Source organism: Ruditapes philippinarum, unplaced genomic scaffold, assembly GCF_026571515.1.
Source record: "Ruditapes philippinarum isolate M1 unplaced genomic scaffold, ASM2657151v2 ctg2280_1_1_1_1, whole genome shotgun sequence".
NCBI classification, from domain to species: Eukaryota; Metazoa; Mollusca; class Bivalvia; order Venerida; family Veneridae; genus Ruditapes; species Ruditapes philippinarum.
In genome coordinates, this window is record NW_026859407.1 from 97,110 (window position 1) to 124,492 (window position 27,383).

General features: G+C 33.2%; 2 protein-coding genes across 2 annotated transcripts; both read right to left on the bottom strand.

Moving 5' to 3' along the window:
• Positions 1–6,281: 6,281 nt before the first annotated feature.
• On the bottom strand, positions 6,282–14,046 carry LOC132756379 (uncharacterized). Its single transcript, XM_060747439.1, has 2 exons — positions 10,767–14,046; positions 6,282–9,525 (listed from the first exon to the last, which is right to left on the bottom strand). Exons 1-2 carry the CDS (start codon positions 10,886–10,888, stop codon positions 7,422–7,424), a joined length of 2,226 nt encoding a protein of 741 aa, XP_060603422.1. The 5' UTR covers positions 10,889–14,046; the 3' UTR covers positions 6,282–7,421.
• A 2,587-nt stretch (positions 14,047–16,633) lies between these two features.
• On the bottom strand, positions 16,634–26,700 carry LOC132756380 (uncharacterized). Its single transcript, XM_060747440.1, has 5 exons — positions 26,280–26,700; positions 25,010–25,288; positions 23,235–23,250; positions 19,748–19,850; positions 16,634–17,990 (listed from the first exon to the last, which is right to left on the bottom strand). The coding sequence occupies exons 1-5, from the start codon at positions 26,389–26,391 to the stop codon at positions 17,550–17,552; spliced, it is 951 nt and encodes a 316-aa protein (XP_060603423.1). The 5' UTR covers positions 26,392–26,700; the 3' UTR covers positions 16,634–17,549.
• Between the last annotated feature and the right edge of the window lie 683 nt (positions 26,701–27,383).

Here is a 27,383-nt window from a genome sequence, read left to right on the forward strand (position 1 = left end):
AGGCTGGTCTGGCTCTATACTGGTGTCAATGTAGTCTAGCCTGGCTCTATACTGGTGTCAATGTAGGCTGGCCTGGCTCTATACTGGTGTCAATGTAGGTTTGCCTGGCTCTATATTGGCGTCAATGTAGGTTGTCCTGGCTCTATATTGGTGTCAATGTAGGCTGGCCTGGCTCTATACTGATGTCAGTGTAGGCTGGCCTTGCTCTATATATTTGTGTGAATGTAGGCTGGCCTGGCTCTATAATGGTGTCAATGTAAGCTGGCTTGCTCTATACTGGTGTCAATGTAGTCTAGCCTGACTTTATATTGGTGTCAATGTAGTCTAGCCTGGCTCTATACTGGTGCCAATGTAGGCTGGCCTGGCTCTATATTGGTGTCAATGAAGGCTGGCCTGGCTCTATATTGGTGTCAATGTAGGCTAGCCTGGCTCTATTCTGGTGTCAGTGTAGGCTGGCCTGGCTCTAAATTGGTGTCAATGTAGGCTGGCCTGGCTCTATATTGGTGTCAATGTAGGCTCGCCTGGCTCTATATTGGTGTCAATGTAGGTTGGCCTGGTTCTATTTTGGTGTCAATGTAGGCTGGCCTGGCTCTATATTGGTGTCAATGTAGGCTGGCCTGGCTCTATATTGGTGTCAATGTAGGCTGGCCTGGCTCTATATTGGTGTCAATGTAAGCTGGCTTGGCTCTAAACCAGTTGAAAGGGATAATTAATTGCAATTTAAACAGGTAAAGGATATTGGTTATACATGAAAAAAGTACTCGTATATAAGTATAATGTACAGTATATATTTATTTAATTACACAACTTTCCCATTTCAATACATCTTAGTAGGAAGAACAATAGTATTTTGCTTTTTTTTTATAAATAAACATACTAGTCAATTGTCATTTTTTAAAACCTTTTTTTTCCCCATACATTTATTTTCTGTAATATGTGAATGATTAAAGCATTTTTGTGTTTTTAAGCTTTTGTTTCCTTGAATTTGTAAACAATGTAGTACTGTTTAATTTTCATTTTGCTTTCATTCTTTGTTTTCTTTGTTTTTTTTATGCGCAATAAAGGTAACAGAGAAAAGTGAAAAAAAACTTATTCTAATTTGCTCATGTTAATGTTGTAATCTTTGATGACATAGGTTTATTAAAAGAATAATAATCTTAAAGGGACTCCACTGAGGTTTTTTGACGTAAAGGGAACGAAATTTTTTTTTAAATATTGTATAACTAAATAAAGGTCTAGACCAAAAACTCTATGTACACAATTTCAGATCATTCGCTCACTCCGTTTCCCAGAAAAAATCAAGTTCATTGTGCAAATTGGCCCAATAAATGAAAACCGTTTAAACGGTTTTCAATCAAATCAGCCAAAAATGGCATAAAAATCGATTACGAATTTAATACCGTGTATATTTTTATGCCCCCGCCATGTAATGGCCGGGGCATATAGTGTTACCCTGTTCCGTCATTCCGTCCTTCCGTCATTCTGTCATTCCGTCATCATCAGTTTCCGTTCATTATCTTAGTAACGGTTGCACACATTCAACTCAAATTTGAAATATGGATATGTCATGAGAAAATACAGGTCAGGTTTGAATTTGGTCATGGTTCGATGATTTGTGGCAGAGTTATGCCCCTTTTACTTTGAAAATAATATGAAATTTTCAGTTTCCGTTCATTATCTCCCCATTGGTACAACACATTCAACTCAAGTTTGACATATGGATATATCATGAGTAAATACAGGTCAAGTTTGAATTTGGTCATGGTTCGATGATTTTTGGCAGAGTTATGCCCCTTTCACTTTAAAATGATATGAAATTTTCAGTTTCCGTTCATTATCTCCCCAACGAATCAACACATTCAACTCAAACTTGACATATGGGTATGTCATGAGAAAATACAGGTCAAGATCGAATTTGGTCATGGTTCGATGATTTTTGGCAGAGTTATGCTCCTTTTACTTTGAAAATAATATGAAATTTTCAGTTTCCGTTCATTATCTCCCCAACGGTACAACACATTCAACTCAAACTTGACATATGGATACGTGAAATGAATGCGCAGGTCAAGTTCAAATTTGGTCATGGTTCAATGATTTTTGGCAGAGTTATGCCCCTTTCACTTTAAAAATAATATGAAATTTTCAGTTTCTGTTTATTATCTCCCCAACGGTACAACACATTCAACTCAAATTTGACATATGGATATGTGCTTGGAATGCCCAGGCCAAGTTGGAATTTGGTCATGGTTCGATGATTTTTTGGCAGAGTTATGTCCCTTTCACTTTAGAAATAATATAGATACATCTTAGAAATAAGCAGTTTAAGTTTGAGTTTGGTCGTGGTTCAATGATTTTGGACAAACTTATCTTTCCTGAATGTTGAAAAAACTTTGAACTTTCAGTTTCAGCACTCATACTTTTGTGGAAATGTATGTAGCTATTATTTTGGCTACAAATATGCAATATGCTATTTTCAAAAGGTTAAGACTGAATAATTTCAGTGCCTTGAACATTGTATGAAAATGGTATGTGTTAACATTGAAAAGTTTTAAGGGCTTTGAACTTAAAATGAAAAAATAATTTGTGTAAACAAATTTGGAACTAAATATTATAACATCTGAAATTTTGGCTGCATGCGGGGGCATCCTTGGCATGATGACACATTTCTAGTTGTGAAATCTATTAATTTAAATGTACCAGTTGATTTAAGAAAGAATTTCAAAATATATCATTTAAATCTATTGGACCTCAGTGGAGTTCCTTTAATCTGGACCTTAAATTTGAATGTCGTGGATTTTACTTGAACGTATCACACTTGGTTCCTCCACCCCTCATGCTACCACGCCTCATGAGATTTTATCTTTGTAAAATCAACTCAAGTCAAATACAACTTCCTGACCCAGGTACACCTGTAATAATTATTTTTCTCAAGGTTCTCTAGTATCGTTTTAAACTTAAAAACAGCATGTCTCCAGATTCATGCTAATTTTCATGGAAATTTTGAAAATGTATTTGAATGTGTAATATTGTGAAGTAACCAAAAGGAAGCAATTTACACATTATCAATGGCACTTACAAACCATGTAAATTACCAAAAAGTGGTCAAAATATGCATAAATAGCCTTTACTGCGTTAGTAACACAGTAGAAAATATAGTTTTAAATACTGAAAAATCAGTCAGTAATCGCACATAATATGTAAAATAGTACTTAAATCTTGAAACTTTTTACTTTTCCTTTCATCTTAGTACATTTTTCTCAAGTTTGATTTTATTGAAATATTTTGATTCACCTGGAGGCATGTAGCTTTAATTGGCTCTCTTTACCAGTGGCTAGTTGATACAGAACAATTTTTTTTTCCCAATTTTAAACAAAAAATATGATAAAAATGCAAAATAAATCAAGAATGAGATAGCAATGTCCAAAGTTGATTATACTTGTCTTGTAGGTCAATACTGGAAGTGGGAAGAGAGTATCCAAACCATTGGCAGTTAAAGGGTTCATATAGATTTTCTAGCCTTTTTTAAAGTCCATAATTTGACGCTTCTGTAACAGTTATAGGAGACATAACAATGGTAAAAGGACCACAGTTAAAAATCCTGGATTTCTTTATATAATTGACCTTGAGGAGTATGGCCGTTTACCTAAACTTGTTACTGTTTTCAATTTTGATTGTGCATACCTTACATACATGTAATTATGTTGTTTTTTAATTTGTCTTATATAAATTGCGTTTCTACTATTACTTGATCCATAGTTAGTTGCAACTTTTTAAAAGGGAGGTGGCCTATAGTGGTTAAAGTGCCTGCCTCTCAACACAGGGATCATGGGTTCAAGTCCTAATCAGGTCACGACCATGTTTCTTCATATGACACCAGTACTGGTTGGTTCCGGAATGTGGACTCGTAAGGGATTAATATAAATTGCAAGAACTTGTTTCACAATCAAGCATAAATAAATATGTTTAAACCAACTCTTTAAAACTATTTTTTTCGACTATAAAAGTGATAATGATATAAAAAATGTGTACAATCAAACCTGTTTTAAAAATCAACTCTGAATAAAGACAACCTTGTCAATAAAGGCCCCTTTTTATCGCCTTACATTGATAAAATGGAATGATGTAACCTTTATAAAGACCACTTGTCTGTAAGGAACTTTGATTCTCCATTGTATGGCCTTTGTTCACAGGTGAAATGACTGACCTCTAATTGACCTTTAGTATAGGCTTTACTGTTCATAGCAACACTGACATAGTTATTTCATTTTGTTCATAGCAACACTGACATAGTTATTTCATTTATATTCTAAGTATCATCACCTTGATTGAATTAAATGACCTTGAACTTGTATGTGACCTTTCTTAAAGGTCATACCAATGACTGGTTTATTTAACTGAAATCTTGTTACTGTAATAAATCTGATTTGTTGTTTTTGAATTTAAATAGCAAATAAAGCACTAGTAAATTGTTTATTTGTTGTTTTAAGTCCCCTACCAGATAGGATTAAAAGGATTATAGATTTACCATCAGTCTGTCTGTCTGTTTGTCAGTAAAATCTAGATCCTGTGATTATTCAAAGATGATGGCCATGAAATCGCTCACCTGAATACAGAAACTCTCCATGACAAGGAACAAGTACACAAGAACCATAACTCTATCTTCACTAATAACTAGTTATTGCCCTTTGTTACTTTTCCTTGACCGGAGCATAACTTGAAAACTACTCGTTGGAATTCAAAACAACCTCATACAATGGTCAAGCACAATAAGAGGAAATGCTGTGCACAAGAATCATAACTCTATCTAAAGAAATTACAGAGTTTTTGCCCTTTTTTACTTTTTCATTGCTTTTTTTGTCCGGAGCATAACTTGAAGACTAATGGTTGGAATTCAATACAACTTCATACAATGATCAAGCACATTGAAAGAAAGTGCAGTACACAAGAACTATAACTCCATCTTGACTTATTACAGAGTTATTGCCCTGTTACTTTTCCTTGTCCGGAGTATTACTTGAAAACTACTATTTGGAATTCCATACAACTTCATACAATTGTCAAGCACATTAAGAGGAAGTGCAGTGCACAAGAGCCATAACACCATTTTGACAAATTACAGAGTTATTGCCCTTTGATACTTTTCCTCATCCGGAGCATAACTTGAAAAGTACTGGTTTGAATTCAAAACAACTTCATACAATGGTCAAGCACAATGAGAGGATGTGCAGTACACAAGAACCATAACTCTGTCCAGAGTAATTATAGTGTTATTGCCCTTTGTTACTTTTCCATTGCTTTTTTCTTGAAAAAAACTTGAAAACTACTAGTTGAAATTCAATACAATTTCATACAATGGTCAAGTATATTGAGGGGAGCAGTTGAGGGGTATATTGAGGCCTAGTGGTTAAGATTTCTGACTCTCAACCCAGAGATCATGGGTTCGAGCCCTACTCGGGTCATGACCATGTTTCTTCATATGACACCAGTACTGGTTGGTTCCAGGAAGTGGACTCGAAAGTGATTAATATAAGTTGCCAGAACTTATTTTGCAATCGAGCTTAAATAAATGCATGTATGTTTTAAACCAAGTATATTGAGAGAAAGCTAAGTGCACAGAAACCATAACTCTTTCTTGACTCATTTAAGAGTTTTTGCCATTTGTTACTTTTTTTGTTCAGTGCATAACTTGAAAACTAGTGGTTAGAATTCAATACAACTTCATACAATGGTCAAGCACAATGAGAGGAAGTGCAGTGTACAATAACCATAACTCTATCTTCAGTATTTGTAGATTTATTGCCCTTTGTTCCTTTTTCTTGTCCGGTGCATAACTTAAAAACTAATGATGCAACTTCATACAATTGTCAATGCAATGAGAGGAAGCGCAGTGCTCAAGAAGCTTAACTCTTCCTGGACTTTTTACAGAGTAATTCAAAGGTCATTCACATTGAAAGGAAAACCACAACTATCTTTAATCCACAACCATAACTCTATGTCAATTCTTTTGCAAGTAATTCTGTTACTAGTAAGTTTCTCATTTTCAAAGCAGTCTTGCGGTGGTATAAATCACATTTAGTGATAGTTCTAGTTTATTCTGAAATCATTTTGGTCAAAGTTATAGTGACAATCTTTGTCTGATCAATAAACTGAAGATACAATAAGCCATGGCTTCTGTTTGAATTTGGTTCTATTTAGGATAAGGATCTTTACAGTAGAGCACTTTTATTGTTAAGCAAATTCTTACTTATTTCACTTTAAATAAGCGAATTTCAGCTCACCTGAGCCTAAATATTGGAAACCATATCTTAACATAGAACATTACTGTATTTCTAACTTTCTAGGAACTTATTAGATGAAATGTCATACATCATACCGGTAATTATAAAGGTATAAAAGAAAGAAATACAATGTACATATTGAATTTTATTTTCATAGTAATAAATCTTACAAAGTTATATATATAAATACATGCACTGACATGATTGATAGCTTTTTCTAAAAAACATTTATTTTGCTGTACAATATGTTTTCTTTTCATATTTTGCATTTAAATTAATAAATGAAAAAGATGCTATAAAATAAATGTTCACTGTGATTGACTTGTATTTGAATAGTTTCATATCACATATGAATTATCTGCTTCTCCTGTTTATCACTAAGTATGTACGTATCATATGAGCCGCATCACGACAAAACCAACATAATGGGTTTGCGACCAGCGTGGATCCAGACCAGCCTGCGTATCCGCGCAGTCTGATCAGGATCCATGCTGTTCGCTATTATTTTCTCTACTTGTAAAAGGGTTGGTAAGCGGATGCGCAGGCTGGTCTGGATCCATGCTGGTCGCAAAGCATTATGTTGATTTTGTCATGACGCGGCTCATATTATTATTTCACTGAATTTGATACTTTAAAACAAGGATTGTATTGTTATTGTCATTGTGAAACTGGTACTTATACCACTTGGCCATAAAAAACTATCAAAGTTAAAGGCCCATTATGACCTTAAAATGCTTTCATTTTCATGTCTCAAAAGCTTCTTATTTTTTATGTCCTGTCAAAGTTTCCAAAAGAAATTACTAATAAGCCATTTACTAGAATCTGATCCATTTTTTTGCTTCTTTAGCATTCAGTATGGAAGTCAATATACAACTTTGTTTACATTTTGCTACTTTTATGACAAGTTGTTTTACATTACACGCTATTTCATTCAGGTAACAAACATCAAACATGCTCATAAACCATTATTTAAACATTGTAAAACTCATATGTGCCCTTTCTCAAGAAGGAAAATAATAATCGTTTCTTAGGCATAATGTGCCTTTAATCTTCCATACTGGTGTATGAAGTACAGAATGATAGTGGTTAAATAAACCTAAACCATTTATTGTCCTTATTGATACATGACTGTATAGGTTTTAACTATCTGCTATGTACAAATGTACTCAAAAGTCTGCAGATATGAATCTTTGCAGCATTGTTTCTCCTCCTTACATTCAATGACAGGGAATAACACTGTAATGCATTTATAGGTCTGTGTTCCTGTTCCATGCACTGCCCCAATAAATTCAAGGCTGTTTCCTCGTGAGCTAATCTTGGTTCTTGTTCAATGGTTCTGGTAAGTTTAGAGAGTGCCACGCGTTTATCTTCTTGTTTGTTGAGATGGCTGTATATCTTGTACTGTAGAAAGTAGAGGAAAGTTAGAGAATCCACTTCAGCAGTGTCCATCCACATGTCGTCTATTGTTCTGAAAGCTTTGTCCTCTTCTGTAGATCGAAACATTTCCTGTCTTAATTCCTTTGGACAACAATAGACTTCACATGGCCAAAATTGTACACAGTTTGCGAATATGCATTTCATTGCTTCTTCAATTTGTAAATCACATTCTGCATTGAAAGCTTGTGCTCTTGTGTCTCCAACATATACATTTGAACAAAGAGGCTCAACAGTTTTAAGGTCATAATGCCTTTCAATATCACAGAGAACAATTTCGGCTCTTCGAAACTGCCCTGTACAGTATAGCATTGAAGCAAGTTTGAGTTTACTAGATGCAACATCAGTGTTTAGACCCAGGGAGATCCATTTGAGAGCCTCAGCTGATATTGTATTATACTGTTGTATGTCGAAAGAAGCTAAAACAGATCCTAATTTTGTACAGAACTTTGGTGCTACAATATTGCGAGCTGTCTTGTCTAGCCCATGACATTGAAGACTAACTAGGTCAGAAATGATCTGCTTTAACATGTTTAATACTTGTATTGGTTCCCTATTATAATGAGAACCAAAGTATAGAGACCCTTCATATACATGTAACGCAACACCAGTTACGTATTTTAGAAGTTTCTTTGAAATATCTTCACATGTTCTGAATGGGCATATTAGTATATTGTTGAACTTGAGCTGAAGCCTTGAACCAAGATCATCACACTTGATTCCTAGTAGTGCTACCCCATTACTGTTGATGATATGCTGAAGTATATCCAGTATGACAGGTTTGACTTCAGGTGTTATCTTCCCTCTCATCAAGTTGTTTCCAGGTATGAAAAAATGTGGACAATTTTCATTAAGAATGTTAGTGTACAAATAATGAATACATAACGATAAACATACAATTAAGTTCCTTTCCTGCCAGATAATAGACTGGGTATTTTCAATACAGTGGAACAAAACTGTCTTACACATGTAACTAGAAATCACATCATTAAACAATGGATCTATGAATGTTTTTGTTATCATTTTCATCAGGACATAGCAGCGAATCTGTGTAATGTTTAGGTTGTACATTAAACACCTTTCAGCTAAACATGTTGATATCCTCCATTCAAGATCTTCATTTTCACTGCCATGTTGACCACCAACTCCAACAAGAAAACAATCAGAACTACAGCAGTATTGTTTGATTTCATCAGTAGGCCATTGACCCACACTTTGTTGGTGCAACCATTGCCTAGCTTGTAGCGGCCATGTTGTACAGGTAAAAGCAAGAACAACATCTACATCTTCTGACGTACATGCTGGACCATGTTGTACTACTCCATGTTGTACTACTCCATTCAAATCTAGAATTAACATTGATAAAAAAGAATTCCTAAAACATACTCTTCCAATTCTGTCTGTTCTCCAAAAGAAGGTTGGAATTCCACACTCAGGGAGAGGTAGAGGAGCATCACATCTTAACACTTGAAGTCGACAGTAACCAGGGGATACAGAATGATCTTGAATCATCAGTAGATTGATTACACCAGGTTGCCAGTCACTCCAGTCTTGTATCACACGGTGCATTTTAAGACGGAAAACTCTGTCAATATCTGAGTTTAGTCCTAATGTAGTTGTGCCTTCAACTTGACTACCCATAATGTAGTGTTGTAGCATGTTACAAAATGAAGAAGACATGTTTATCATTGATTCAAGCAGAAGCATTGATCTCCTCCTCTTCAGTATCATTCTGGTATTCACGCCTATATCAGCAAGAACTTCTGATAGTTTCAGTGACACTGCCTCTGTGTAATCTGGTGCTTGAAACATTCTGAAATATCAGATTGTATAGATTTATCTTTATTCATATACAATCTATTTCTGTCAATGGATAACTTTTTTTTCAATGATTTAAAAAGGTGAGGAACACATGTACAACACCAGGTCAAGATTAAAAAATTTATTAGCTACTAGCTTCGAGTAAAAAAAGTAAAACTTGAAATATTACATTATTGTTTTCGTGTGATTTTTGTTAAATTTTTTTATTAGACTAAGGTTATTCATAATTGTTATTATTGTTATTGTTGGCCCATTATCCCTCAGAAATGCTATCATTTTTATTTCTCAAAAGCTATTTATTTTTTGGCAAATTACATTAACAATCTTTTGCTTCTGTTGCTTTTGGCCAATTATTAGTATTTTGTATATGAAAGTAAAAATATTAGTCAAGTTACATTTTGTTGCTTGTAATGTTTTGCAATATTGACCTGAGACATTTTAATATCGGTCATTATAAACCTTAACAATTTTATAATGTATTGTACATTGGTATATTAGTATAACTTAAAATTACCAGTATAACATTTGCCTTAATAACCTTAGTGACAAGGTTTTATACTTAAAGTTAAGTTAGTTTCATTAATTAAAGATTGTAGGTTAGAAACAAATGGAATCGTTTGTTTCTTGTACAAATTTTTTTATTATAATTTTCAAAACTTAACCACTATGTATTTTGCATGCAAGTCACCCACTGTATGACTTTACATATTGAAATAAATGAAATAAAAAAAATATGTATTAATTTTATCAAAATTATGAAATAAAAAAAAACAATGCTTAGCAACTCAGGTTTAATATAATTAATAATGTAAATTAAAATAAGTTTATGAAAACTATAAAAAAAAAACAACATTTGTTCGAAGATTTGAACTTGCAACTACATGGTCACAATTCTGTCGTGCTTACCATTAGGCCATCATGCAATATTTATTGATTAAAGTATTGAGATCTATTATAAGTTTCACTAAAGATTTAGCGTTACTCATTATAAATTATGGAAACTAACAAAGAACTTTTCGAAAATTAACAAGTTTTAGATCAGTATTGTCAAACATATGACAAATAATTCCACATTCAGGGTTACTTTTTTCAGGTAATAAACATCAAGCGTGATCTTAAGTCAGCATTTAAACAATAACAGAATTAAAGTTTTTCCTTTCTAAAGAATGAAATACTTGTTCATTTCTAAGTCTTTTAAGAAAACAATACACTTTTATAAAGTAAGATAAATACCTTGTGTTTTTCCCGTAGGTGAATACTCTTTGAATGCAATGCCTCACATAATATATGTTGTTATTTGTTTTATCATTTATACCCCCGCAGTGTCTCTTTACATCCTTACAATTTGAATACATTCTGTTTCTGTATCAATAGAAGGAAAAAAATAACTTAAAACAATGAATTTTTACACACGTCACATTAATTTCATTTTCCACAAAATTTAATAAAACCTACATTAAATTTCCTATTAAAGCCACATTATTACCAGAAATGCTTTCAATTTTCAAAAGCTTATTTACGGTGTCTTGTTTTAGTTTCCTAAAAGCTATTAATTGGTCAATTACCAATTTAGCTGAACAATCTTTTGCCTTTTTTGGTAATAAGTAGATACGTATCATGTAGTACTTTTCTTTGGCCTTGTCAACATTTTGCTACATTAAATAAATTTCGTTTTCAGCTCTACTTCCCTTTACACTTAAACTGTTATTTAAATGTTATGAAACTCATGTGAGCCCTTTCTAAAAAAAGGAAATTATTTATTAATTTCAGAGAAATAATAGACCATGAACTGTTATGATGATAATACAATAGATCTTTTTCCTGGAAGCTTCCTGACCTCATTAATTACGTACCGGGTATATAAGAGACGCAATTATTAGTCACAAGTGGAACTGTAGGTAAATCCGTTTGGCAATTCTTCTGATGAAATATTCACTTCACATACAGAAAATCCCGCAAAAAAAATCTTCCTTATAAACAATAATGTTATGAAAATTCTTAACTTCTTTATAATTTCCTTGTACATTGTAGTATACACTTTGCCTACAATGAAGCATTGTCTTGCGGTTCTTAACAAAAGCAAGAGCCATCACCTAACAGTGGCCCTGCTCAACTGTTTTCTTATTTTTAAAGTCAAACACATTGGCGGAAGAATTAATAAGTAAAGAATACTCCTAGAAAACATTATTTTCATATTCAATATATTACTCAAATTTCGTATTTGACCTTGACAGTCAGGGTCATTCAAAGGTCAAGGACACATATGAATTCATCATCATGCCAGTTTTGTCATAGTCAAATCCAGGAAAAAAACAAGAAAATTTTGACAATCTAAGCACATTTCAATAATTTGACCTTGACAGAGGTCAATTAAGGGTTATAGATCTATGCATATCAGAATTATTCAACATGTCAGTTTTGTTATATGTGTTCATTTGTCAATGTATAACTCAAATCTGTAAAAAATAACAAAACTATGACAATTTAAGCATTTCAATTATTTGACCTTGGCTGTCAAGGTCATTTAAAGGTCAAGTTTATATACAAATTACTTAACATCTTAGTTTTACTTTAAGACGATTGAGGCAAAAATGTGACCGCTAGAGTGTTAACGAACAAGTGTGGACAGACGACGGACGACCTGAGGTGAGCTAACAAAAATCAAGCAAATTCAATAGCTTGACCTTCAAGGTCAAGGTCATTGACCTTCAAGGTCAAGGTCATTGACCTTCAAGGTCAAAGACATTGACCTTCAAGGTCAAGGTTATTGAGAATTTATTAAGGTCATGGTATTTGGTCAACTAGAGGATCTTTTCCAAGGGACTGTTGTGTACTAGTATCCAGACATAAATAACAAAGTTATAGCCAATTATAGTAAAAATCAAGCAAGATTCAAACATCTGATTGTGAAAATAAAGGTCAAGTATGAAGAAATAACAATGAACAATGGCAAAATTAAATTTGTATAAATTTTTTACCGGCAATAGGAACCATAATGGGAGACAAGATTGTAGCAATATCATGAAATATTCTTTGAAAGTCAAGCTAAAAATAATGGTAAAAGTCTTCAAATAATACAATGCCTTTGCTGCTATCATTTAACAAGAGCCACCGCCGGGCAGAGGCAACGCTCGACTTTTTTATTTTTCCAAATTTTAAATAAATCTTTAAAAAGAAAATAATAGAAAACAAGAGGGCCATGATGGCCTTTATATCACTCACCTGATTATTGAGGATCTGAATTAATATTGTAGCAATGAATGAAATGGCACATATAATGCCATGAACTTAAACTGATATCATAACATTCATATTTGCACTTGAAATATTGCAAATATTAATAAGATTATTTTCATATGTGCCTATTCATGTGCTGTGACCTTTTTTGACCTCAGATGATCTTTATTCAAACCTGCACTGAAATCATTCAAACAACCTTTGTGACCAATTTCCAGGATATTTTGACCAAAACAGTAGCCTCTAAAGTGTTAACAAGGTTTTTCAATATTTGGGCTGAATGACCTACTTTTTGACTCATGATGACCCATATTCGAACTTGAGCAACAACCTTTCTAACCAATTTCCAGGATATTTGGACCAAAACAGTAGTCTATAAAGGGTAAAATGATGTTTTTCCATATTTGGGCTGTGTGACCTAGTTTTCGACCCCAGATGACCCATATTTGAAACTGCCCTAAAAATCATCAAAACAACCTTTCTCTACAATTTCCAGGATATTTGGACTGAAACAATTTCCAGGATATTTGGACTGAAACAGTAGATGGAAACCGATCCCCATGGGTCGGGGCCAATTTTGACACTAGAGAAAAACTTTGTTAGAAGACATATAGATGATACCATTTACCAAATATCAAAGCTCTAAGCCTTATATCTTCAGAAAGTTTTTTTAAAGTTTTTACTAGATGTACATAATGAAAACCAATGATCCCCAGGTTGGGCCAATTTTGACCCCAGGACTATAATATGAACAATCTTGGTAGAGGTCTACTACACAATGTTTCATGCAAAATATCTAAGCTCTAGCCTTTGTCAATTCAGAGAAGATGATTTTATAATTTTTACTATACACATACATGTATAAGGAAAATCAATGACCCCCTTGGGCGAGGCAAATTTTGACCTCGGGGCCAAAATTTTAACAATTTTTGTAGTTTCATAACATGATGCTACACAAAATATGCAAGTTCTAGACCTTGCACTTTCAGAGAAGAAGAGTTTTTAAGTTTTTGAAAATCAATGACTCCCTGTCATGCAGGGCCAATTTTGACCCAAGGGCTATAATTTGAAAAATCTTGATAGAGGTCCACTACACAATGTTTCAAGCCAAATATCTAACCTCTAGTCTTTGTCAAAACAGAGAAGATCACTACACATCTGAATTATTCAATATGTTTGTTTTTGTAGACTGTGAGTCTTGTTATGTCAATGTATAAATCAAATCTGTACATAAATTACAAAATTATGACATTTTAACCAAAATTCAATAATTTGACTTTGACAATCAATGTCATTTAAAGCACAAGGTCGGTTCAACCTTTGAGAAGGTCTTGTCTAAAAGGTTGTTTTGTCCAAATATGATGATATTCCATTTATTTATTACCAAGTCACAGTCAATTATAGCAACAAGAACTGTCGGAGGACAGTATTGGCTCGACTATTCGAAAAAGTTGTCACAAGGGTGTTTTATTGAGTATAATAATGCTAATTACCTATGAATACATAAAATTGACCGAAAAGGTACAAAGGCTTGTTATTAAGATGTTTTATCAAGTAAATCACTGCTTTATTATTATGAATGCATAAAATTGTCCCAAAAAAGGCACAAACCCTTCAGTAGTTATGGAGATAACAGCTTACAAGCAAAACTTTACCATGAATTTCTAAGTTGAAAAAGGGGAGAAAAATCAGCCTAAATGCAAGATAGAATTATGGATCTTGGTCAGTGACCTACAATTATGACCCTAAATGCATATGTGAAGTTTTAAATAAATATCTTTAATAGTTATTGAGATATGTAAAACTTGCATGAACATTAACCAAGAGAAAAGGGGAGATGAATCAACCTAAATGCAAGATAGAGTTATGAACTTGGTCAGTGACATACAATTATGACCCTCTAATTATGACCCTAAGCACTTAAACCAAAATTTCTAAGTTAAAAAGGGGCATAATTCTGTAAAAATTGAAGGCAGAGTTATCCAACTTGTCAATCTGATGTACATTGTTACTATAAATAAGTATATACAATGTATTGTAAGTTTCAATTATATATCTCAAGCAATAATTGAGATATTTGACTTTACAAAAAACTTTAACCAAAATTTCTAAGTTAAAAAGGGGCATAATTCTGTCAATATTGTAGGCAGAGTTATCCAACTTGTCAGTCTGATGTACATTGTTACTATAAATAAGTATTGTAAGTTTCAATTGAATATCTCAAGCAATAATTGAGATATTTGACTTTACAAAAAACTTCAACCAACGCAGACGCCGATGCCGGGGCGACTACAATAGCCCTCATATGCTTCGAATAAAAATTAGTGAAATTTCAATAATTTTATCTTCAAGGTCAAGGTCATCAATTAGCCAAGGTCAGCTTGAATGTGACACACATGAAGGACTTATGCAAAAGAATGGTCTGTCTGAGCAACTTGAAGGTCTATTATAAAAGATTTTTATCTTTAAGTTTGAAGACAATCCATTCAATAATAACATAGTTATAGCCACTTATAGCAAAAATCAGCAAAAAGCAAGCAAAATTTAGACATTTAACCTTGAAGGTCAAGGTTATTTATGAATGAAGGTCAAGGTTAGTCTAACCAACTTGAAGGTCTTGTCCCAAGGGTTGTAATGGCCTAGTATGAAGACAATACACCAAGAACTTAAAAAGTTATGATCAAGGTTAAAGTTTGCCGACAGCAACGGCAACGCCGACATGACTGTAACAATACCTTTATTTATTTATTCTTAAAAAGTCTAGCTAAAAATGAATCATTTTAACAGTTAACCGTTCTTACTTTATATATGTAATAAAAAGAATATTTTATTTGCGCAGATTGAATATTATGTTTATTAAACAAGTTGTATAAAACAATATTTTTTACTTTTTATTCTACTTGTTCAAAACCTACACTCATTCAATATTCTCACTCTGTATGATATTTTTAGTTTGCTGTTGTGAAAGCAAAAAATGTGCATCTGGTGGGGTGCGGGTAAAACACCAATATAAATATCCCATACATGAAATATTCCTTTCCATCAAATTGTAATAATCCTAGCCAATAAAGTAAGCTACAGAACAATAAGCAGCGGCTTGCCTCTCCATAAAAGGAATGTGCGTTTGACTCTGACTGGGATCACTTATTAATTTTGCTCATAATTGACACAAGGAATGATTAGTCCAGAGATGATGAATTGAGAATGATAAATAAACCGCGAGCTTTTTTAAAAATCCAGTTTAATTATACCTAATAACAAATGAGCCGCGTCAATGACAAAACCAACATAATGGGTTTGCGACCAGCATGGATCAAGACCAGCCTGCGCATCCACGCAGTCTGATCAGGATCCATGCTGTTCGCTATCAGTTTATTTACTTGTTACAGTGTCTGTAAGCGAACAGCATGGATCCTGATCAGACTGCCGGATGCGCAGGCTGGTCTTGATCCATGCTGGTCGCAAACACACTATGTTGGTTTTGTCGTGACGCGGCTCAAATGGATTCGCAAGATCTCAAGACCTGCAAATTGTGAAATTGTGATGACTGGTATACAGGGTCGCCGTCATGATTTTGTGATTCGTGCGGCAAATTTGGTGGTTCTAGGGGGTTTAACAGGGGCATGCTCACCCGGAAAATGTTTTATTCTAGGTTGCTCTCAGGAGCATTTTCCCCTGTACTTGGCACAGTTTAATGTCTGCCGCTAGTACATGTTATTTTGGCAAATGTCAATGATTTTTTTACAAAGATCTGTGCATCGTAAGTTTAAAGAAGGAAAGGGTTATTACCTATCCCGTAACTGATGGCAGTTGTATATAAAATATGAATAATTCTTATTTGACAAATAAAAAATAAACAATAATTGATGTTGTTATAATTCTTTAGTTGTATCTTATCTGATAATAATAAATAAATAAATAATAAGAAATATTACATACAAGAACAGTTATAGTAAGCAGATTGTGTTTAATCTTCAATGGTTTAATCTTCATTATCAATTGATCAGAGTCTGATTTCATGTGAATTTTCAACAAACACATCGCCTTCATTCATTTTGGAAACAAAAATAATTTTAGTTGAATTGATTCCAATGAAACTGTGTCAAACGTCATGATATCTTAACATTTTAAACTCTTTGTATTAAAATACTTGTTTGTGAATAGCAGAAAAATTTATAGAATTGTGATGTTATATTTTGAATATACATACATATAAATAGTAAACTGTCCGAAGCCACATTGATATCAATTAATGCCTTCAATTAAGATAACTTCACACTTGACTTCGTAGTACATCTACATGTACCTGGTCAATTAACAGTGTCCAGTTGTTTAGTTTCATGTTTGTACATTTATCACTACGCCTTGCATAAGGGGCCAGATAAGTGTCAAACTGCTAATCAGCGACGCATGTTTCGATTGTTTTTTTTGTTATTTTGTTGTTTTTCCCCGCTAAGGACCAGACATTTTTTGCCAAAATATTGGTCCGGCTAAGACCGGACCGTCAACGACAGCCTTGGTGTAACATATTTCTAACATAAACTATAAATTATGCTATGTCTCAATGCACTACAGTCTTCACACCTGTTTCAGTAATTATGCCGTATAACACGCCATCACGTTGCTTGTTGGAAAACAGCTTAGAAAAATTAATGACAGTGTTCAACTTGACAATTGTTGGAATGGCAAAAATTCCAACAAATGAAGACGGTTTTTTCTTGCAACAAAATATGATCACATAGGATTTTCATTAAATATTAAGTCTAAAATTTCATTTCTTTACTGACTCTTTTTCCCATTTCTCCACCATTCATAATATGAATCTTGATCACAGATAGGTCTAAGAATTTCATGAACCATAGGGCTATAAATAGAATCTGGTATATAGTATGACCTTCCTGCTTCTTTAAACGCAACACGTATCTTATCGCGTACAGTTTTTGGTCGGTCCCAGTTTGTTTCCGGTGTGTCTGGAGGTAGATCATGAAAAGCGAAAGATAATTCCGGTTGCAGAAGAATGTAACAATTTTTAGCACCGAAAGAATATCGAGGATGACTCTCAGGGTAGAACGGAGCAAATGTTGTTATGAAAAACGTGACCTTGTTAAACTCGAACACCCATCCCCTTTTGTCTATGTACGGCTTGTCAATACAATGTGCATCTGCTGGGTCATTGTCAGACAGTATTTTCAGCACTTTATAAATACCATCACCAAATTCCTGAAATGAGAATATCCGTATTGTAATTGTTATTAATACTTTACTTTATATCACTACATTTACATACAATATATTGTATATGTTTAACATGCGAGAAGCTTCCACAAGTAAAAAATGATCAGCGTTATATGCATTCAAAGTGGGTGGGGTAATTTATCGATGAGCGTTATTATAGACCTTATACCCAAACATGAGCTTTACAACACTTACCAAGTTGTAGTATACATACCATATACTGTATGTGTTTAACATGCGAGAAATTTTAACAGGCTTTGATGCGACAGTGACATTTTAGACATTAGGGGTTAGTTGCTATCCTGACCCAATTTTGAGGGTATGCAGCATTTAACTAGATCCATGCTTTTTATTTGTTTGGGTCGTCAGACCAAACAAATAATGGTAGCGAAATTTCAGACCCTGATGTTCTTATTTGCAAATGCCGAAAGGAGTCCAAACTCCTCGAAGCGGTTACTTCCCTTCATATGTACATAAACGCTGAAAATAAGGGGAGATCACTGCGTAAAGATTGTCAAATGACAGGCGCATTAATTTTCGTGATGAAAAATTTTAGTTCCCGATTGGTCAAAGATTTCTAATATTGTGTTATTCTTATAGATATACATGCTTATATTCAGCTCCATGATTTTTTACTTCAGTGTTAAACAACAGGTAGACCGTGAACAAAATATATCGAAATTAATAAGGGTTACAAACTCTAATTAAGAATAATATGGTATTCTTTAGGCATTTATCTTAAAACTCCCCGGGGTCGAGGGGTTAACACACTCACTTTAGAAGCAAGAGGTCCGGAGTTCAAATCCCAGTTCAGGCAACTCCTGTTTTTTTTTCAATTGATTAAGGTAAATAAACATTGAATTGAATATCAGTGTTGCAATTAGTCTTATAGCCAATTTACTATAGTTATAACACTGGAAACAGAATTTGGTGACACTTTACAAACAAATTGGTTTATAATCTCACAACCTTCCCCTTTCTGACATTCTGAGACCCAAACAAATTCAGCGCCTTCTGTGCTTTGATTTATAGACAGTACTGTTATGTTACTAAATTCACATGAAAGGAGCATAGGTATGTCAGTACAAATTTAAATAATTTACTAGCTCTTAACTCCATATTAATTGATATTTTTTGCTTGGAATTGAGATAAATATCATATGGCAGCTTTTCCAGCTCTACTGGTGACAGAATACCTCTGTAAGGTGCCCCTTCTTTTATTCTTTCAGGCACAAGAGGGTACTTAAATAGAACTACTGGCATTCTGAAAGCTATGTTTAAGAAACCCATGTCCACTGGCATCATTAAAACACAGCAGTGAAATCTCCGATCTCATTCAAATCAGATCATCCTTCTTGCTCTGCTATTCTAATGAGATTGCACTTCCCCCTCACTGCTTTGTTTGAATGGCTTCGTAGCTAATAGTAACAGAGCGAAAATGATGATCTGAATTTAATGAGATTGGGGCAAGTGGTTCGAAGTCAGCAGTGTTAACAATTGACGCCTCTTTATATAATTCTTAAGCATTATTATGCCTATGGAATCATCAAAGAAACTTGTTTCGTACATTTTTGTTGGTGAAAATAAATAACATAATTAAAAATTATTTGGTCTATACAATAAAAACCCACATATAATTAAACAAACAATTAAAATTTACAGCTTAAATACATGTGATTTCAATTCATGTATAGATTTTAACAATATCAATATTGAAATGTATCAAAGAATCAACCACTTACCTGTAAAGAATCACCATACATGTGGCCTGGCAACTCTATCAGAAAAGCATCTAGTCTCTCATTAGTACACACAATGGTGAATTTAACCAACATTGGTAGTATCCTGAAATGTGAAAAGTATTTGATATATAGAAAATATTGATTGAGTGTAGGTTCAATACTGAATTTATGGAATGAGTTGATTAAAATTATAATTATAATGCAAGCCTTTGGCGAGCATAATATTGTTTTATTCAACGAGTTCAATGAATTTAGTAATAAAGCTACACGAGTACATGTATAATATTTTCTTTTTACATATCCAAAATAAGAATTGTTATTAGAGCTCCCAAGGGAATTTACAGAAGACAATAAGCTCTGCAATGCAACGAAACCAGGTTTTCAACAACCAAGATATTAACAGCGCTTTAATTACAGCCGTGATACATGTAAAACATGAATTGTGTAGAACGATAAGTTTGGATAAAATTGCACCAGTAGTTTATGAGGAGTAATCCAGACAAGCTTTTGTGTATCTGGCAACACACAGAAAAAAACACCTTTTTATCAAAGGGCCATAACTCGGCCAAAAATTATTCAACCGGAAACCCGTGCAATATGCGCAATGACTTGAGCTACAGATCAATCCTGTAAAGTTTCATTGAAATTGCATTAGTGGTATAAGAGAAGTAGTCCGAACAAACTTTAAAAATAAAAATTATTAAAGGGCCATAACTCTGACAAAAATCATTGAACGGGAAATTGCTGACAATATGCACAACTAGACTTGGTACTGATCATTACTGTACAGTTTGGATGAAATTGCACCAGTAGTTTATGAGGAGTAGTACGGACAAGTTTTGTGACGGACGGACAGACAGACAGACGACGGAGAAGTGATCCCTATATGTCGCCACTACTCCGTAGAGGCGACACAAAAATGACCTATTCGACCAACTTGTGTACTAAGAAACAGTTATATTGACATATGTATTTATCATTCGAAACATGTAAAGCTGGAAAAACGTTAGGAATATATTGTGTTCCTAGCGAATATTATTTGACTTAATATTGGTTCGAACTGACTGTCTCTTGAAAAATTGACAGGCCCTTATTTGAGTGATACAAAGTTCACTTGTAAATGAAATGTTTAAATACTTCAAAAATTTTACTTGTTTAATTAAAATATATTAATCGAGCTTCTTATAGTAACTGTTAAGCAATTTTCAAATACGCTGAAAAAAAGTTTATAATTCAGAGGAATGAATCACAACTTTAAAAACTGCAAAGGTAACTGATATCATAAATATATTTACATTTTATCATAGATATATGTCACACATTTTTATCAAAAATATATGTCACACATTTTTACCATAAATATATGTCACACATTTTTATCATAGATATACATGTATGTCCCACATTTTTATCATAGATATATGTCCCACATTTTTATCACAAATATATGTCACACATTTTTATCATAACTATATGTCACACATTTTTTATCACAAATATATGTCACACATTTTTATCACAAATATATGTCACACATTTTTATCATAACTATATGTCACACATTTTTTATCATAAAGATATGTCACACATTTTTATCATAGATATATGTCCCACATTTTTATCATAAATATATGTCACACATTTTTATCATAGATATATGTCACACATTTTTATCATAGATATATGTCACACATTTTTATCATAGATATATGTCCCACACTTTTATCATAAATATATGTCACACATTTTTATCATAGATATATGTCACACATTTTTATCATAAATATATGTCCCACATTTTTATCGCAAATATATGTCACACATTTTTATCACAAATATATGTCACACATTTTTATCATAACTATATGTCACACATTTTTTATCATAAAGATATGTCACACATTTTTACCATAAATATATGTCACACATTTTTATCATAGATATACATGTATGTCCCACATTTTTATCATAAGTATATGTCACACATTTTTATCATAGATATATGTCCCACATTTTTATCACAAATATATGTCACACATTTTTATCATAGATATATGTCACACATTTTTATCACAAATATATGTCACACATTTTTATCACAAATATATGTCACACATTTTTATCATAACTATATGTCACACATTTTTTATCATAAAGATATGTCACACATTTTTATCATAGATATATGTCCCACATTTTTATCATAAATATACAGTCGACTCCGGTTATAATGAACTCAATGGGACATTAAAATATCGTTCGTTATATCCGAAGTTCGCTAAAAGCGAAGTAGCAACAACTTTCTGACTTGTTTGGATGGGGAAATTTGCCGTGAAAAAGCCATACTCTTCACTGGTTACCTGTGTAACCGGAATTTTACTGCAGCGGTTATGTAATAGAAAGAGCACCGAAACACGAGGTTATCTGATTTGTATGAGGGGGGCATAGCCCCCCCGAGTATTAATCAGATTACCGAGTGTTTTGGTGTTCTTTCTCTTTTGTATCATAGTCAAACATAAAAACACGTTCCCTGTTGTTACAATATGACACCCGGCAAAAATGAACCAATGAACGAGCATCTAAATATGACATTTCTGTCGATTTCACTTTCACTGCCGTCACAATATGTAAACCCCAGCAAAAATGAGCCAATCAATGGGCATGCTCTGCAGTGCGGGTAACTAATACCCGCACTCCAGTTATAGCACTGTGCAGAAAACAGAAAGGTCTCCAAACTATGATACAATTAATGATTATTTAATGCAGGGCATTTTATTGAGCAATATATTATGTACATGGTACATAAATTTATTCATGTATTGTTTATGAAGTTCTTACCATTTGTTTTCTTTTGCTATTTGTTTATTATCGTTTGGTTAATATTGCAAACACAAAAAAATCGATTACTCGGCAATTATTGGGCATTTACATCAATCAACTGAGGGTGTGAAATACAAATTTTCCGTAACAAGTAGGAAATTATGTTGTGAGACCAGTTTTCAAAATCTTTATTCCCTGAAGCCATTTCTAACCTGTGCAATCATTCGATTGTTTTATTATTGGATAGTGTTATTCGTGTACTGATTCTAATCGAGCGCATCCCGATATTTCAATTATAACAGTTTGTTATAACCGAGGAAATTTAAATGTTTTCCGTCATTTAGGGCCTTGAAAACTGGTTCGTTATAGCCGAAAATTCGCTATAAGCGAGTACGCATTAAGCGATGTGATTTAATATAAAATAAAGAAGGAATCGGCCGGGGATGTCAGATTTAGTTCGCTATTAACGATAATTCGTTAAAAGCGAGTTCGTTATAAGTGGAGTCGACTGTATGTCACACATTTTTATCATAGATATATGTCCCACATTTTAATTATAGATATATGTCACACATTTTTATCATAAATATAAATGTCACACATTTTTAAAGAAGTGCACATCATTAGCTTATGTCAAACAGAATGAGAATTAAAAGCATTTTCTTACCTAAATATGTTTCCATCTGAAATTTTTATAAATAATAATTAGAAAAGAATACAGGTATATACAAGTACATGTAAAAGTGATTTTACCCTGAGTGAAAGTTAGCTTGCTTTCTTTCCATGCAACCAAGATTAGCCTGTTCATTGGCGCAAACTGATCATGGTCTGGGCCGATTACAATTCAGTCAAATTTATTTTGAAATCTATTAATTATTATAATACATGTAAATAGTTTCATAATAATTGAATCATGGATAAGTCCATTCAAGTAATTTTGCTGGGTTATAAGTGTTAACTTAGTAAAATTGTTAATATACAGTCGGCATCGTACAATGTACTTGCGTCAGCCTTTATTAAGCGACATTTTTATTAAGCGGCCGCATAAAATCCCTCCCGATGATATTTACTATATAAGTTAATTCAACTAATTGCTGAAAAATCAAGAAGTTTAAAACTTATTGCATGAAAGATTACTTGGAGCTCCGGCTGATGATAAGAAAGTATGTTCAGCACAAAATGTGTATGAACATTATAAAAAAATAATTATGCTTTGTTTCATGGTCAAAATGACCTGCTTGATGGTATTATGAGCGTAGATCACATTTGTACACAAATTTCTACAAAAAACAACATAAATGTTATTATGAAACTGAAATACATACATTATATTGTAGTTTTTTTTATGTAAAAATATGTTATTGTATCTTTACTTAAAGTGTAAAAACAAAACCCTCAAGGCTCCAATTTTTCAGAATTCTATTGAGAGACCACTTTATTAAGAGACCACTTTTTGGCAGTCCCTTGAGTGGTCTCTTTAACAATGTCTACTGTATTTCTAAATCATCTTTACCCTTTCCAAGCTTAATAAACCGTCCAGTTGGCGTTGGACTGAGAATCAAGTGACTCTGGTTTGATTCCCGGATGGTGAAGATCATTTTTGTTTTGACTGATCATGAAATCCCTGCTACTGTCATTCCTACTGTACCTCTACTCTGGCAAGAACAGAAGTTATCAGTTCCTCACAAAAGTGAAGGCAACTAATACTGGTTTACTACTAGACAGCCTGCCGAGGAACAATGTGGTGGCTGAACTTTTTTGTTTTTGTTTTGTTTTGGGTTTTACGTCACATCGACACAGTATAGGTCATATCGCGACGTTCAAGGTGGTTGAACTGTGAACAGGATGAATTCAATGTGGCTTACTACCATGATCTGGAGAGCAAACTACCAACACCACCACCTGATGGCCAATGGCCCATCAGAAAGTTGCTGGGGTTCTAACCGGTAGGGGACTTATGGATTGCTTGCAATACTATGATAATTGCTTGTTTTCAAAGATGTTAGAGTTATTCATTCAATATTAATTTTTATTATTATTTTATTATTATTATTTTGTAAATTTCAATTGGAAATTTTTTCCTGTGGATTGGAAAAATAATATCCTATTTTCAATTTGGAATATGACCCAATATCAGCTATAAAATAAGCCAAAAATATATCCCTGTTGCTTCACATTTGTGCCAACTTATTTCAAAATCCCTTGATACATGACAAGAGTTGTAGGCAAGACAAGGTTTTTGAACACTCGCCCACACACTGACATGGGTTTCAGTATATGCCACTTTGCCATTATCATGGCGGGGGTATAAATAAAATTACTTGTTACATCCCCCTTAGAGTTAGAAAATATGATCATAAAACAGTAAACTGTTACACAATTTTTTATTTTTTTTTCCATCTTCGAGCTTTTTTAGATTCAAAATGGTAAGACGAATCTCACCTAAATTAAGATCGTAATTCCATGCTGGTGAGCCCCATATTTTGGCTTTCCTTGCAAAAACACAGTTTGAATTCTGTTTTATTGTCTCAAATCCTTGAAGACTAGGGGTATCTTCAACGTCATATGACACAAGAGTAACAATAGCATCAGACACCTGTTTTGCCAACACAGCCTCTTCTGTTTTAGGATACAGTTCAGCTATGATGTCTTTTGTTTTCGCTGGTTTTCTTTCACTACTGGAAGATTTACGTGGAAACAGTGGTAGGAAATAAAGTGACACTGAAATTAAAAATGAAATTTATATAAGACATCAAAATCTTAAATAGTTTGCAATGAACAAAGTATGTAATTGAATATAATTCAATAGCTACAAAAAATGGATTTAACTCATTACAGGACTGGAACAGTACCTCAAATCATGAACAGTAAATAACAGTAAAATCATGATTACAAAATAGACAGATATATTTTTTTTCGCTTTTAAATTATTACATTTTTCATTCTGATATTATCATACATAAATTGGTGTGGAAAAGATAAATTAGACCTTTTTTTAAATTTCATTCCGTTGGGTAAAAAGGCAAGATTTTAGCTTTTCATCATTCAAGGGCCCTGTTCGGTATATAACTGAATACATAGTGTGGTGCTCCAATCCTTGTTTTTTAGTCTTACTCATAAAACTTACAGTACAAAATGAATATTTGGATAGATGAAGGAAATAAGAACTGGGAAATCAACTATTCTTAGAGCTTGACAATTACACATCGAAGAGGGCTGTAAATGAGTCTTTATGAGACTTTACAAACTGATTTTACACAGACATCGGCCTTTATGTAGAAGGAAAACTATCTGCATTGTTTTGTATCGTTAAAGTGGGTTGTGTGCGAAGGGCTACCACCGTCTACATAATAGAAAGCCCTAAAGCACAAAATTTGTTGGGCTAGGTCTGTACCAAAGGGAAACCATCGTGTATATAATAAAAAGCCCTGGCACACAATTTGTTGGGCTATATATGTATGCTAAAATTTTTAGTTCTTACTCTGCAAATGATTTAAGCTAATTTAACAGGACAAGTATTGCACTATCAGCCGTTATGGGCTTGTTATAGCTCAACAAATTGGTGAAGAAAAGCGCCAAAATTTTGGATCAATATATACCCATGGATTGGCTGACAACAACTTAATTAAGCATTTATGGAGGTCGTCCGAGTTTGATGGTTCTCTAGTTTTGTTAATCACCGGTCTAATCTTAACAACACACGAACACTTACCTAAAAATATTGTGAAATACACCATAGCCTTCCATGATAAAGTCATCATGAATACAATTATACACAATGCCCTTATACAGTATATGATGACCAGCTTCATAAACAAATCCATACTTAATGTTTATTTCTTCAAGAAAAATATTTAAATCATACAAATTCTTGACTTGAAATGAGATACAATCAAGTAATTGAAGTAGGCCTAGGTGTCAAATGAAATAGCAAATTATCTGATTATGTCATTGATAAATTTAGAAATTTATTCATGGAAGTTTATGTCACAGGGAAGTAGCACGAAAAACTATCAAATATCATTTAAGCTTATTCAGAACTTTTGTCATTATTACTTTATTATAGAAACTTTGACATAAAATTAAATGTTTTGATTTGTTTTCATTAGAAGCACTAATATCCGTCTATGCCGTGTTTAATTGAACGCCACTAAATTTTAATGCTAATTTGAAGTAGAACACCACTAAATATTTTTCAGCTATTCTCTTTAGTTTATACAAACTAAAGGGAATAGCTGAAAGATATTTAGCTATTCTCTTTGATTTTTAGGGCAGTTTTTGACATGAAGGGACAGGAAATATTTTTTTAATTTTGTGTACCATTTGCTGTAGGTCAGGGCTCTAAATAACACACTTTTCCCAGAAAATCATTTTATTGTAACAAGAGCCACCGCCTAGCAGAGTCAGACTCAACTTTTTCCAAAGGTAAAGACATCAGGGGTAGAACACTGTAGTAAAGGGTTTTCAAAAACAATATTTTCACTGATTTAAAAATTCATATTTGATCTCGCTAGTTTAATAGATAATTTACAGATCAAGGTCATACTTGACATGTTGGTTGTCATCATTACAGTGTTCAAATTTGTTCAATTATAATAAAGTTATGGCAATAGGGAAAATCTAATAACATGACCTTGACAGTCAATGTCATTTTAAGATGAAAATCATATTTGAATTATTTAGTATGTTATCATTACAGTGTTCAAATATAATAAAGTTATGGCAATAGGGAAAATCTAATAACATGACCTTGACAGTCAAGGTCATTTTAAGGTGAAAATCATATTTGAATTATTTAGTATGTTGGTTTTGACTT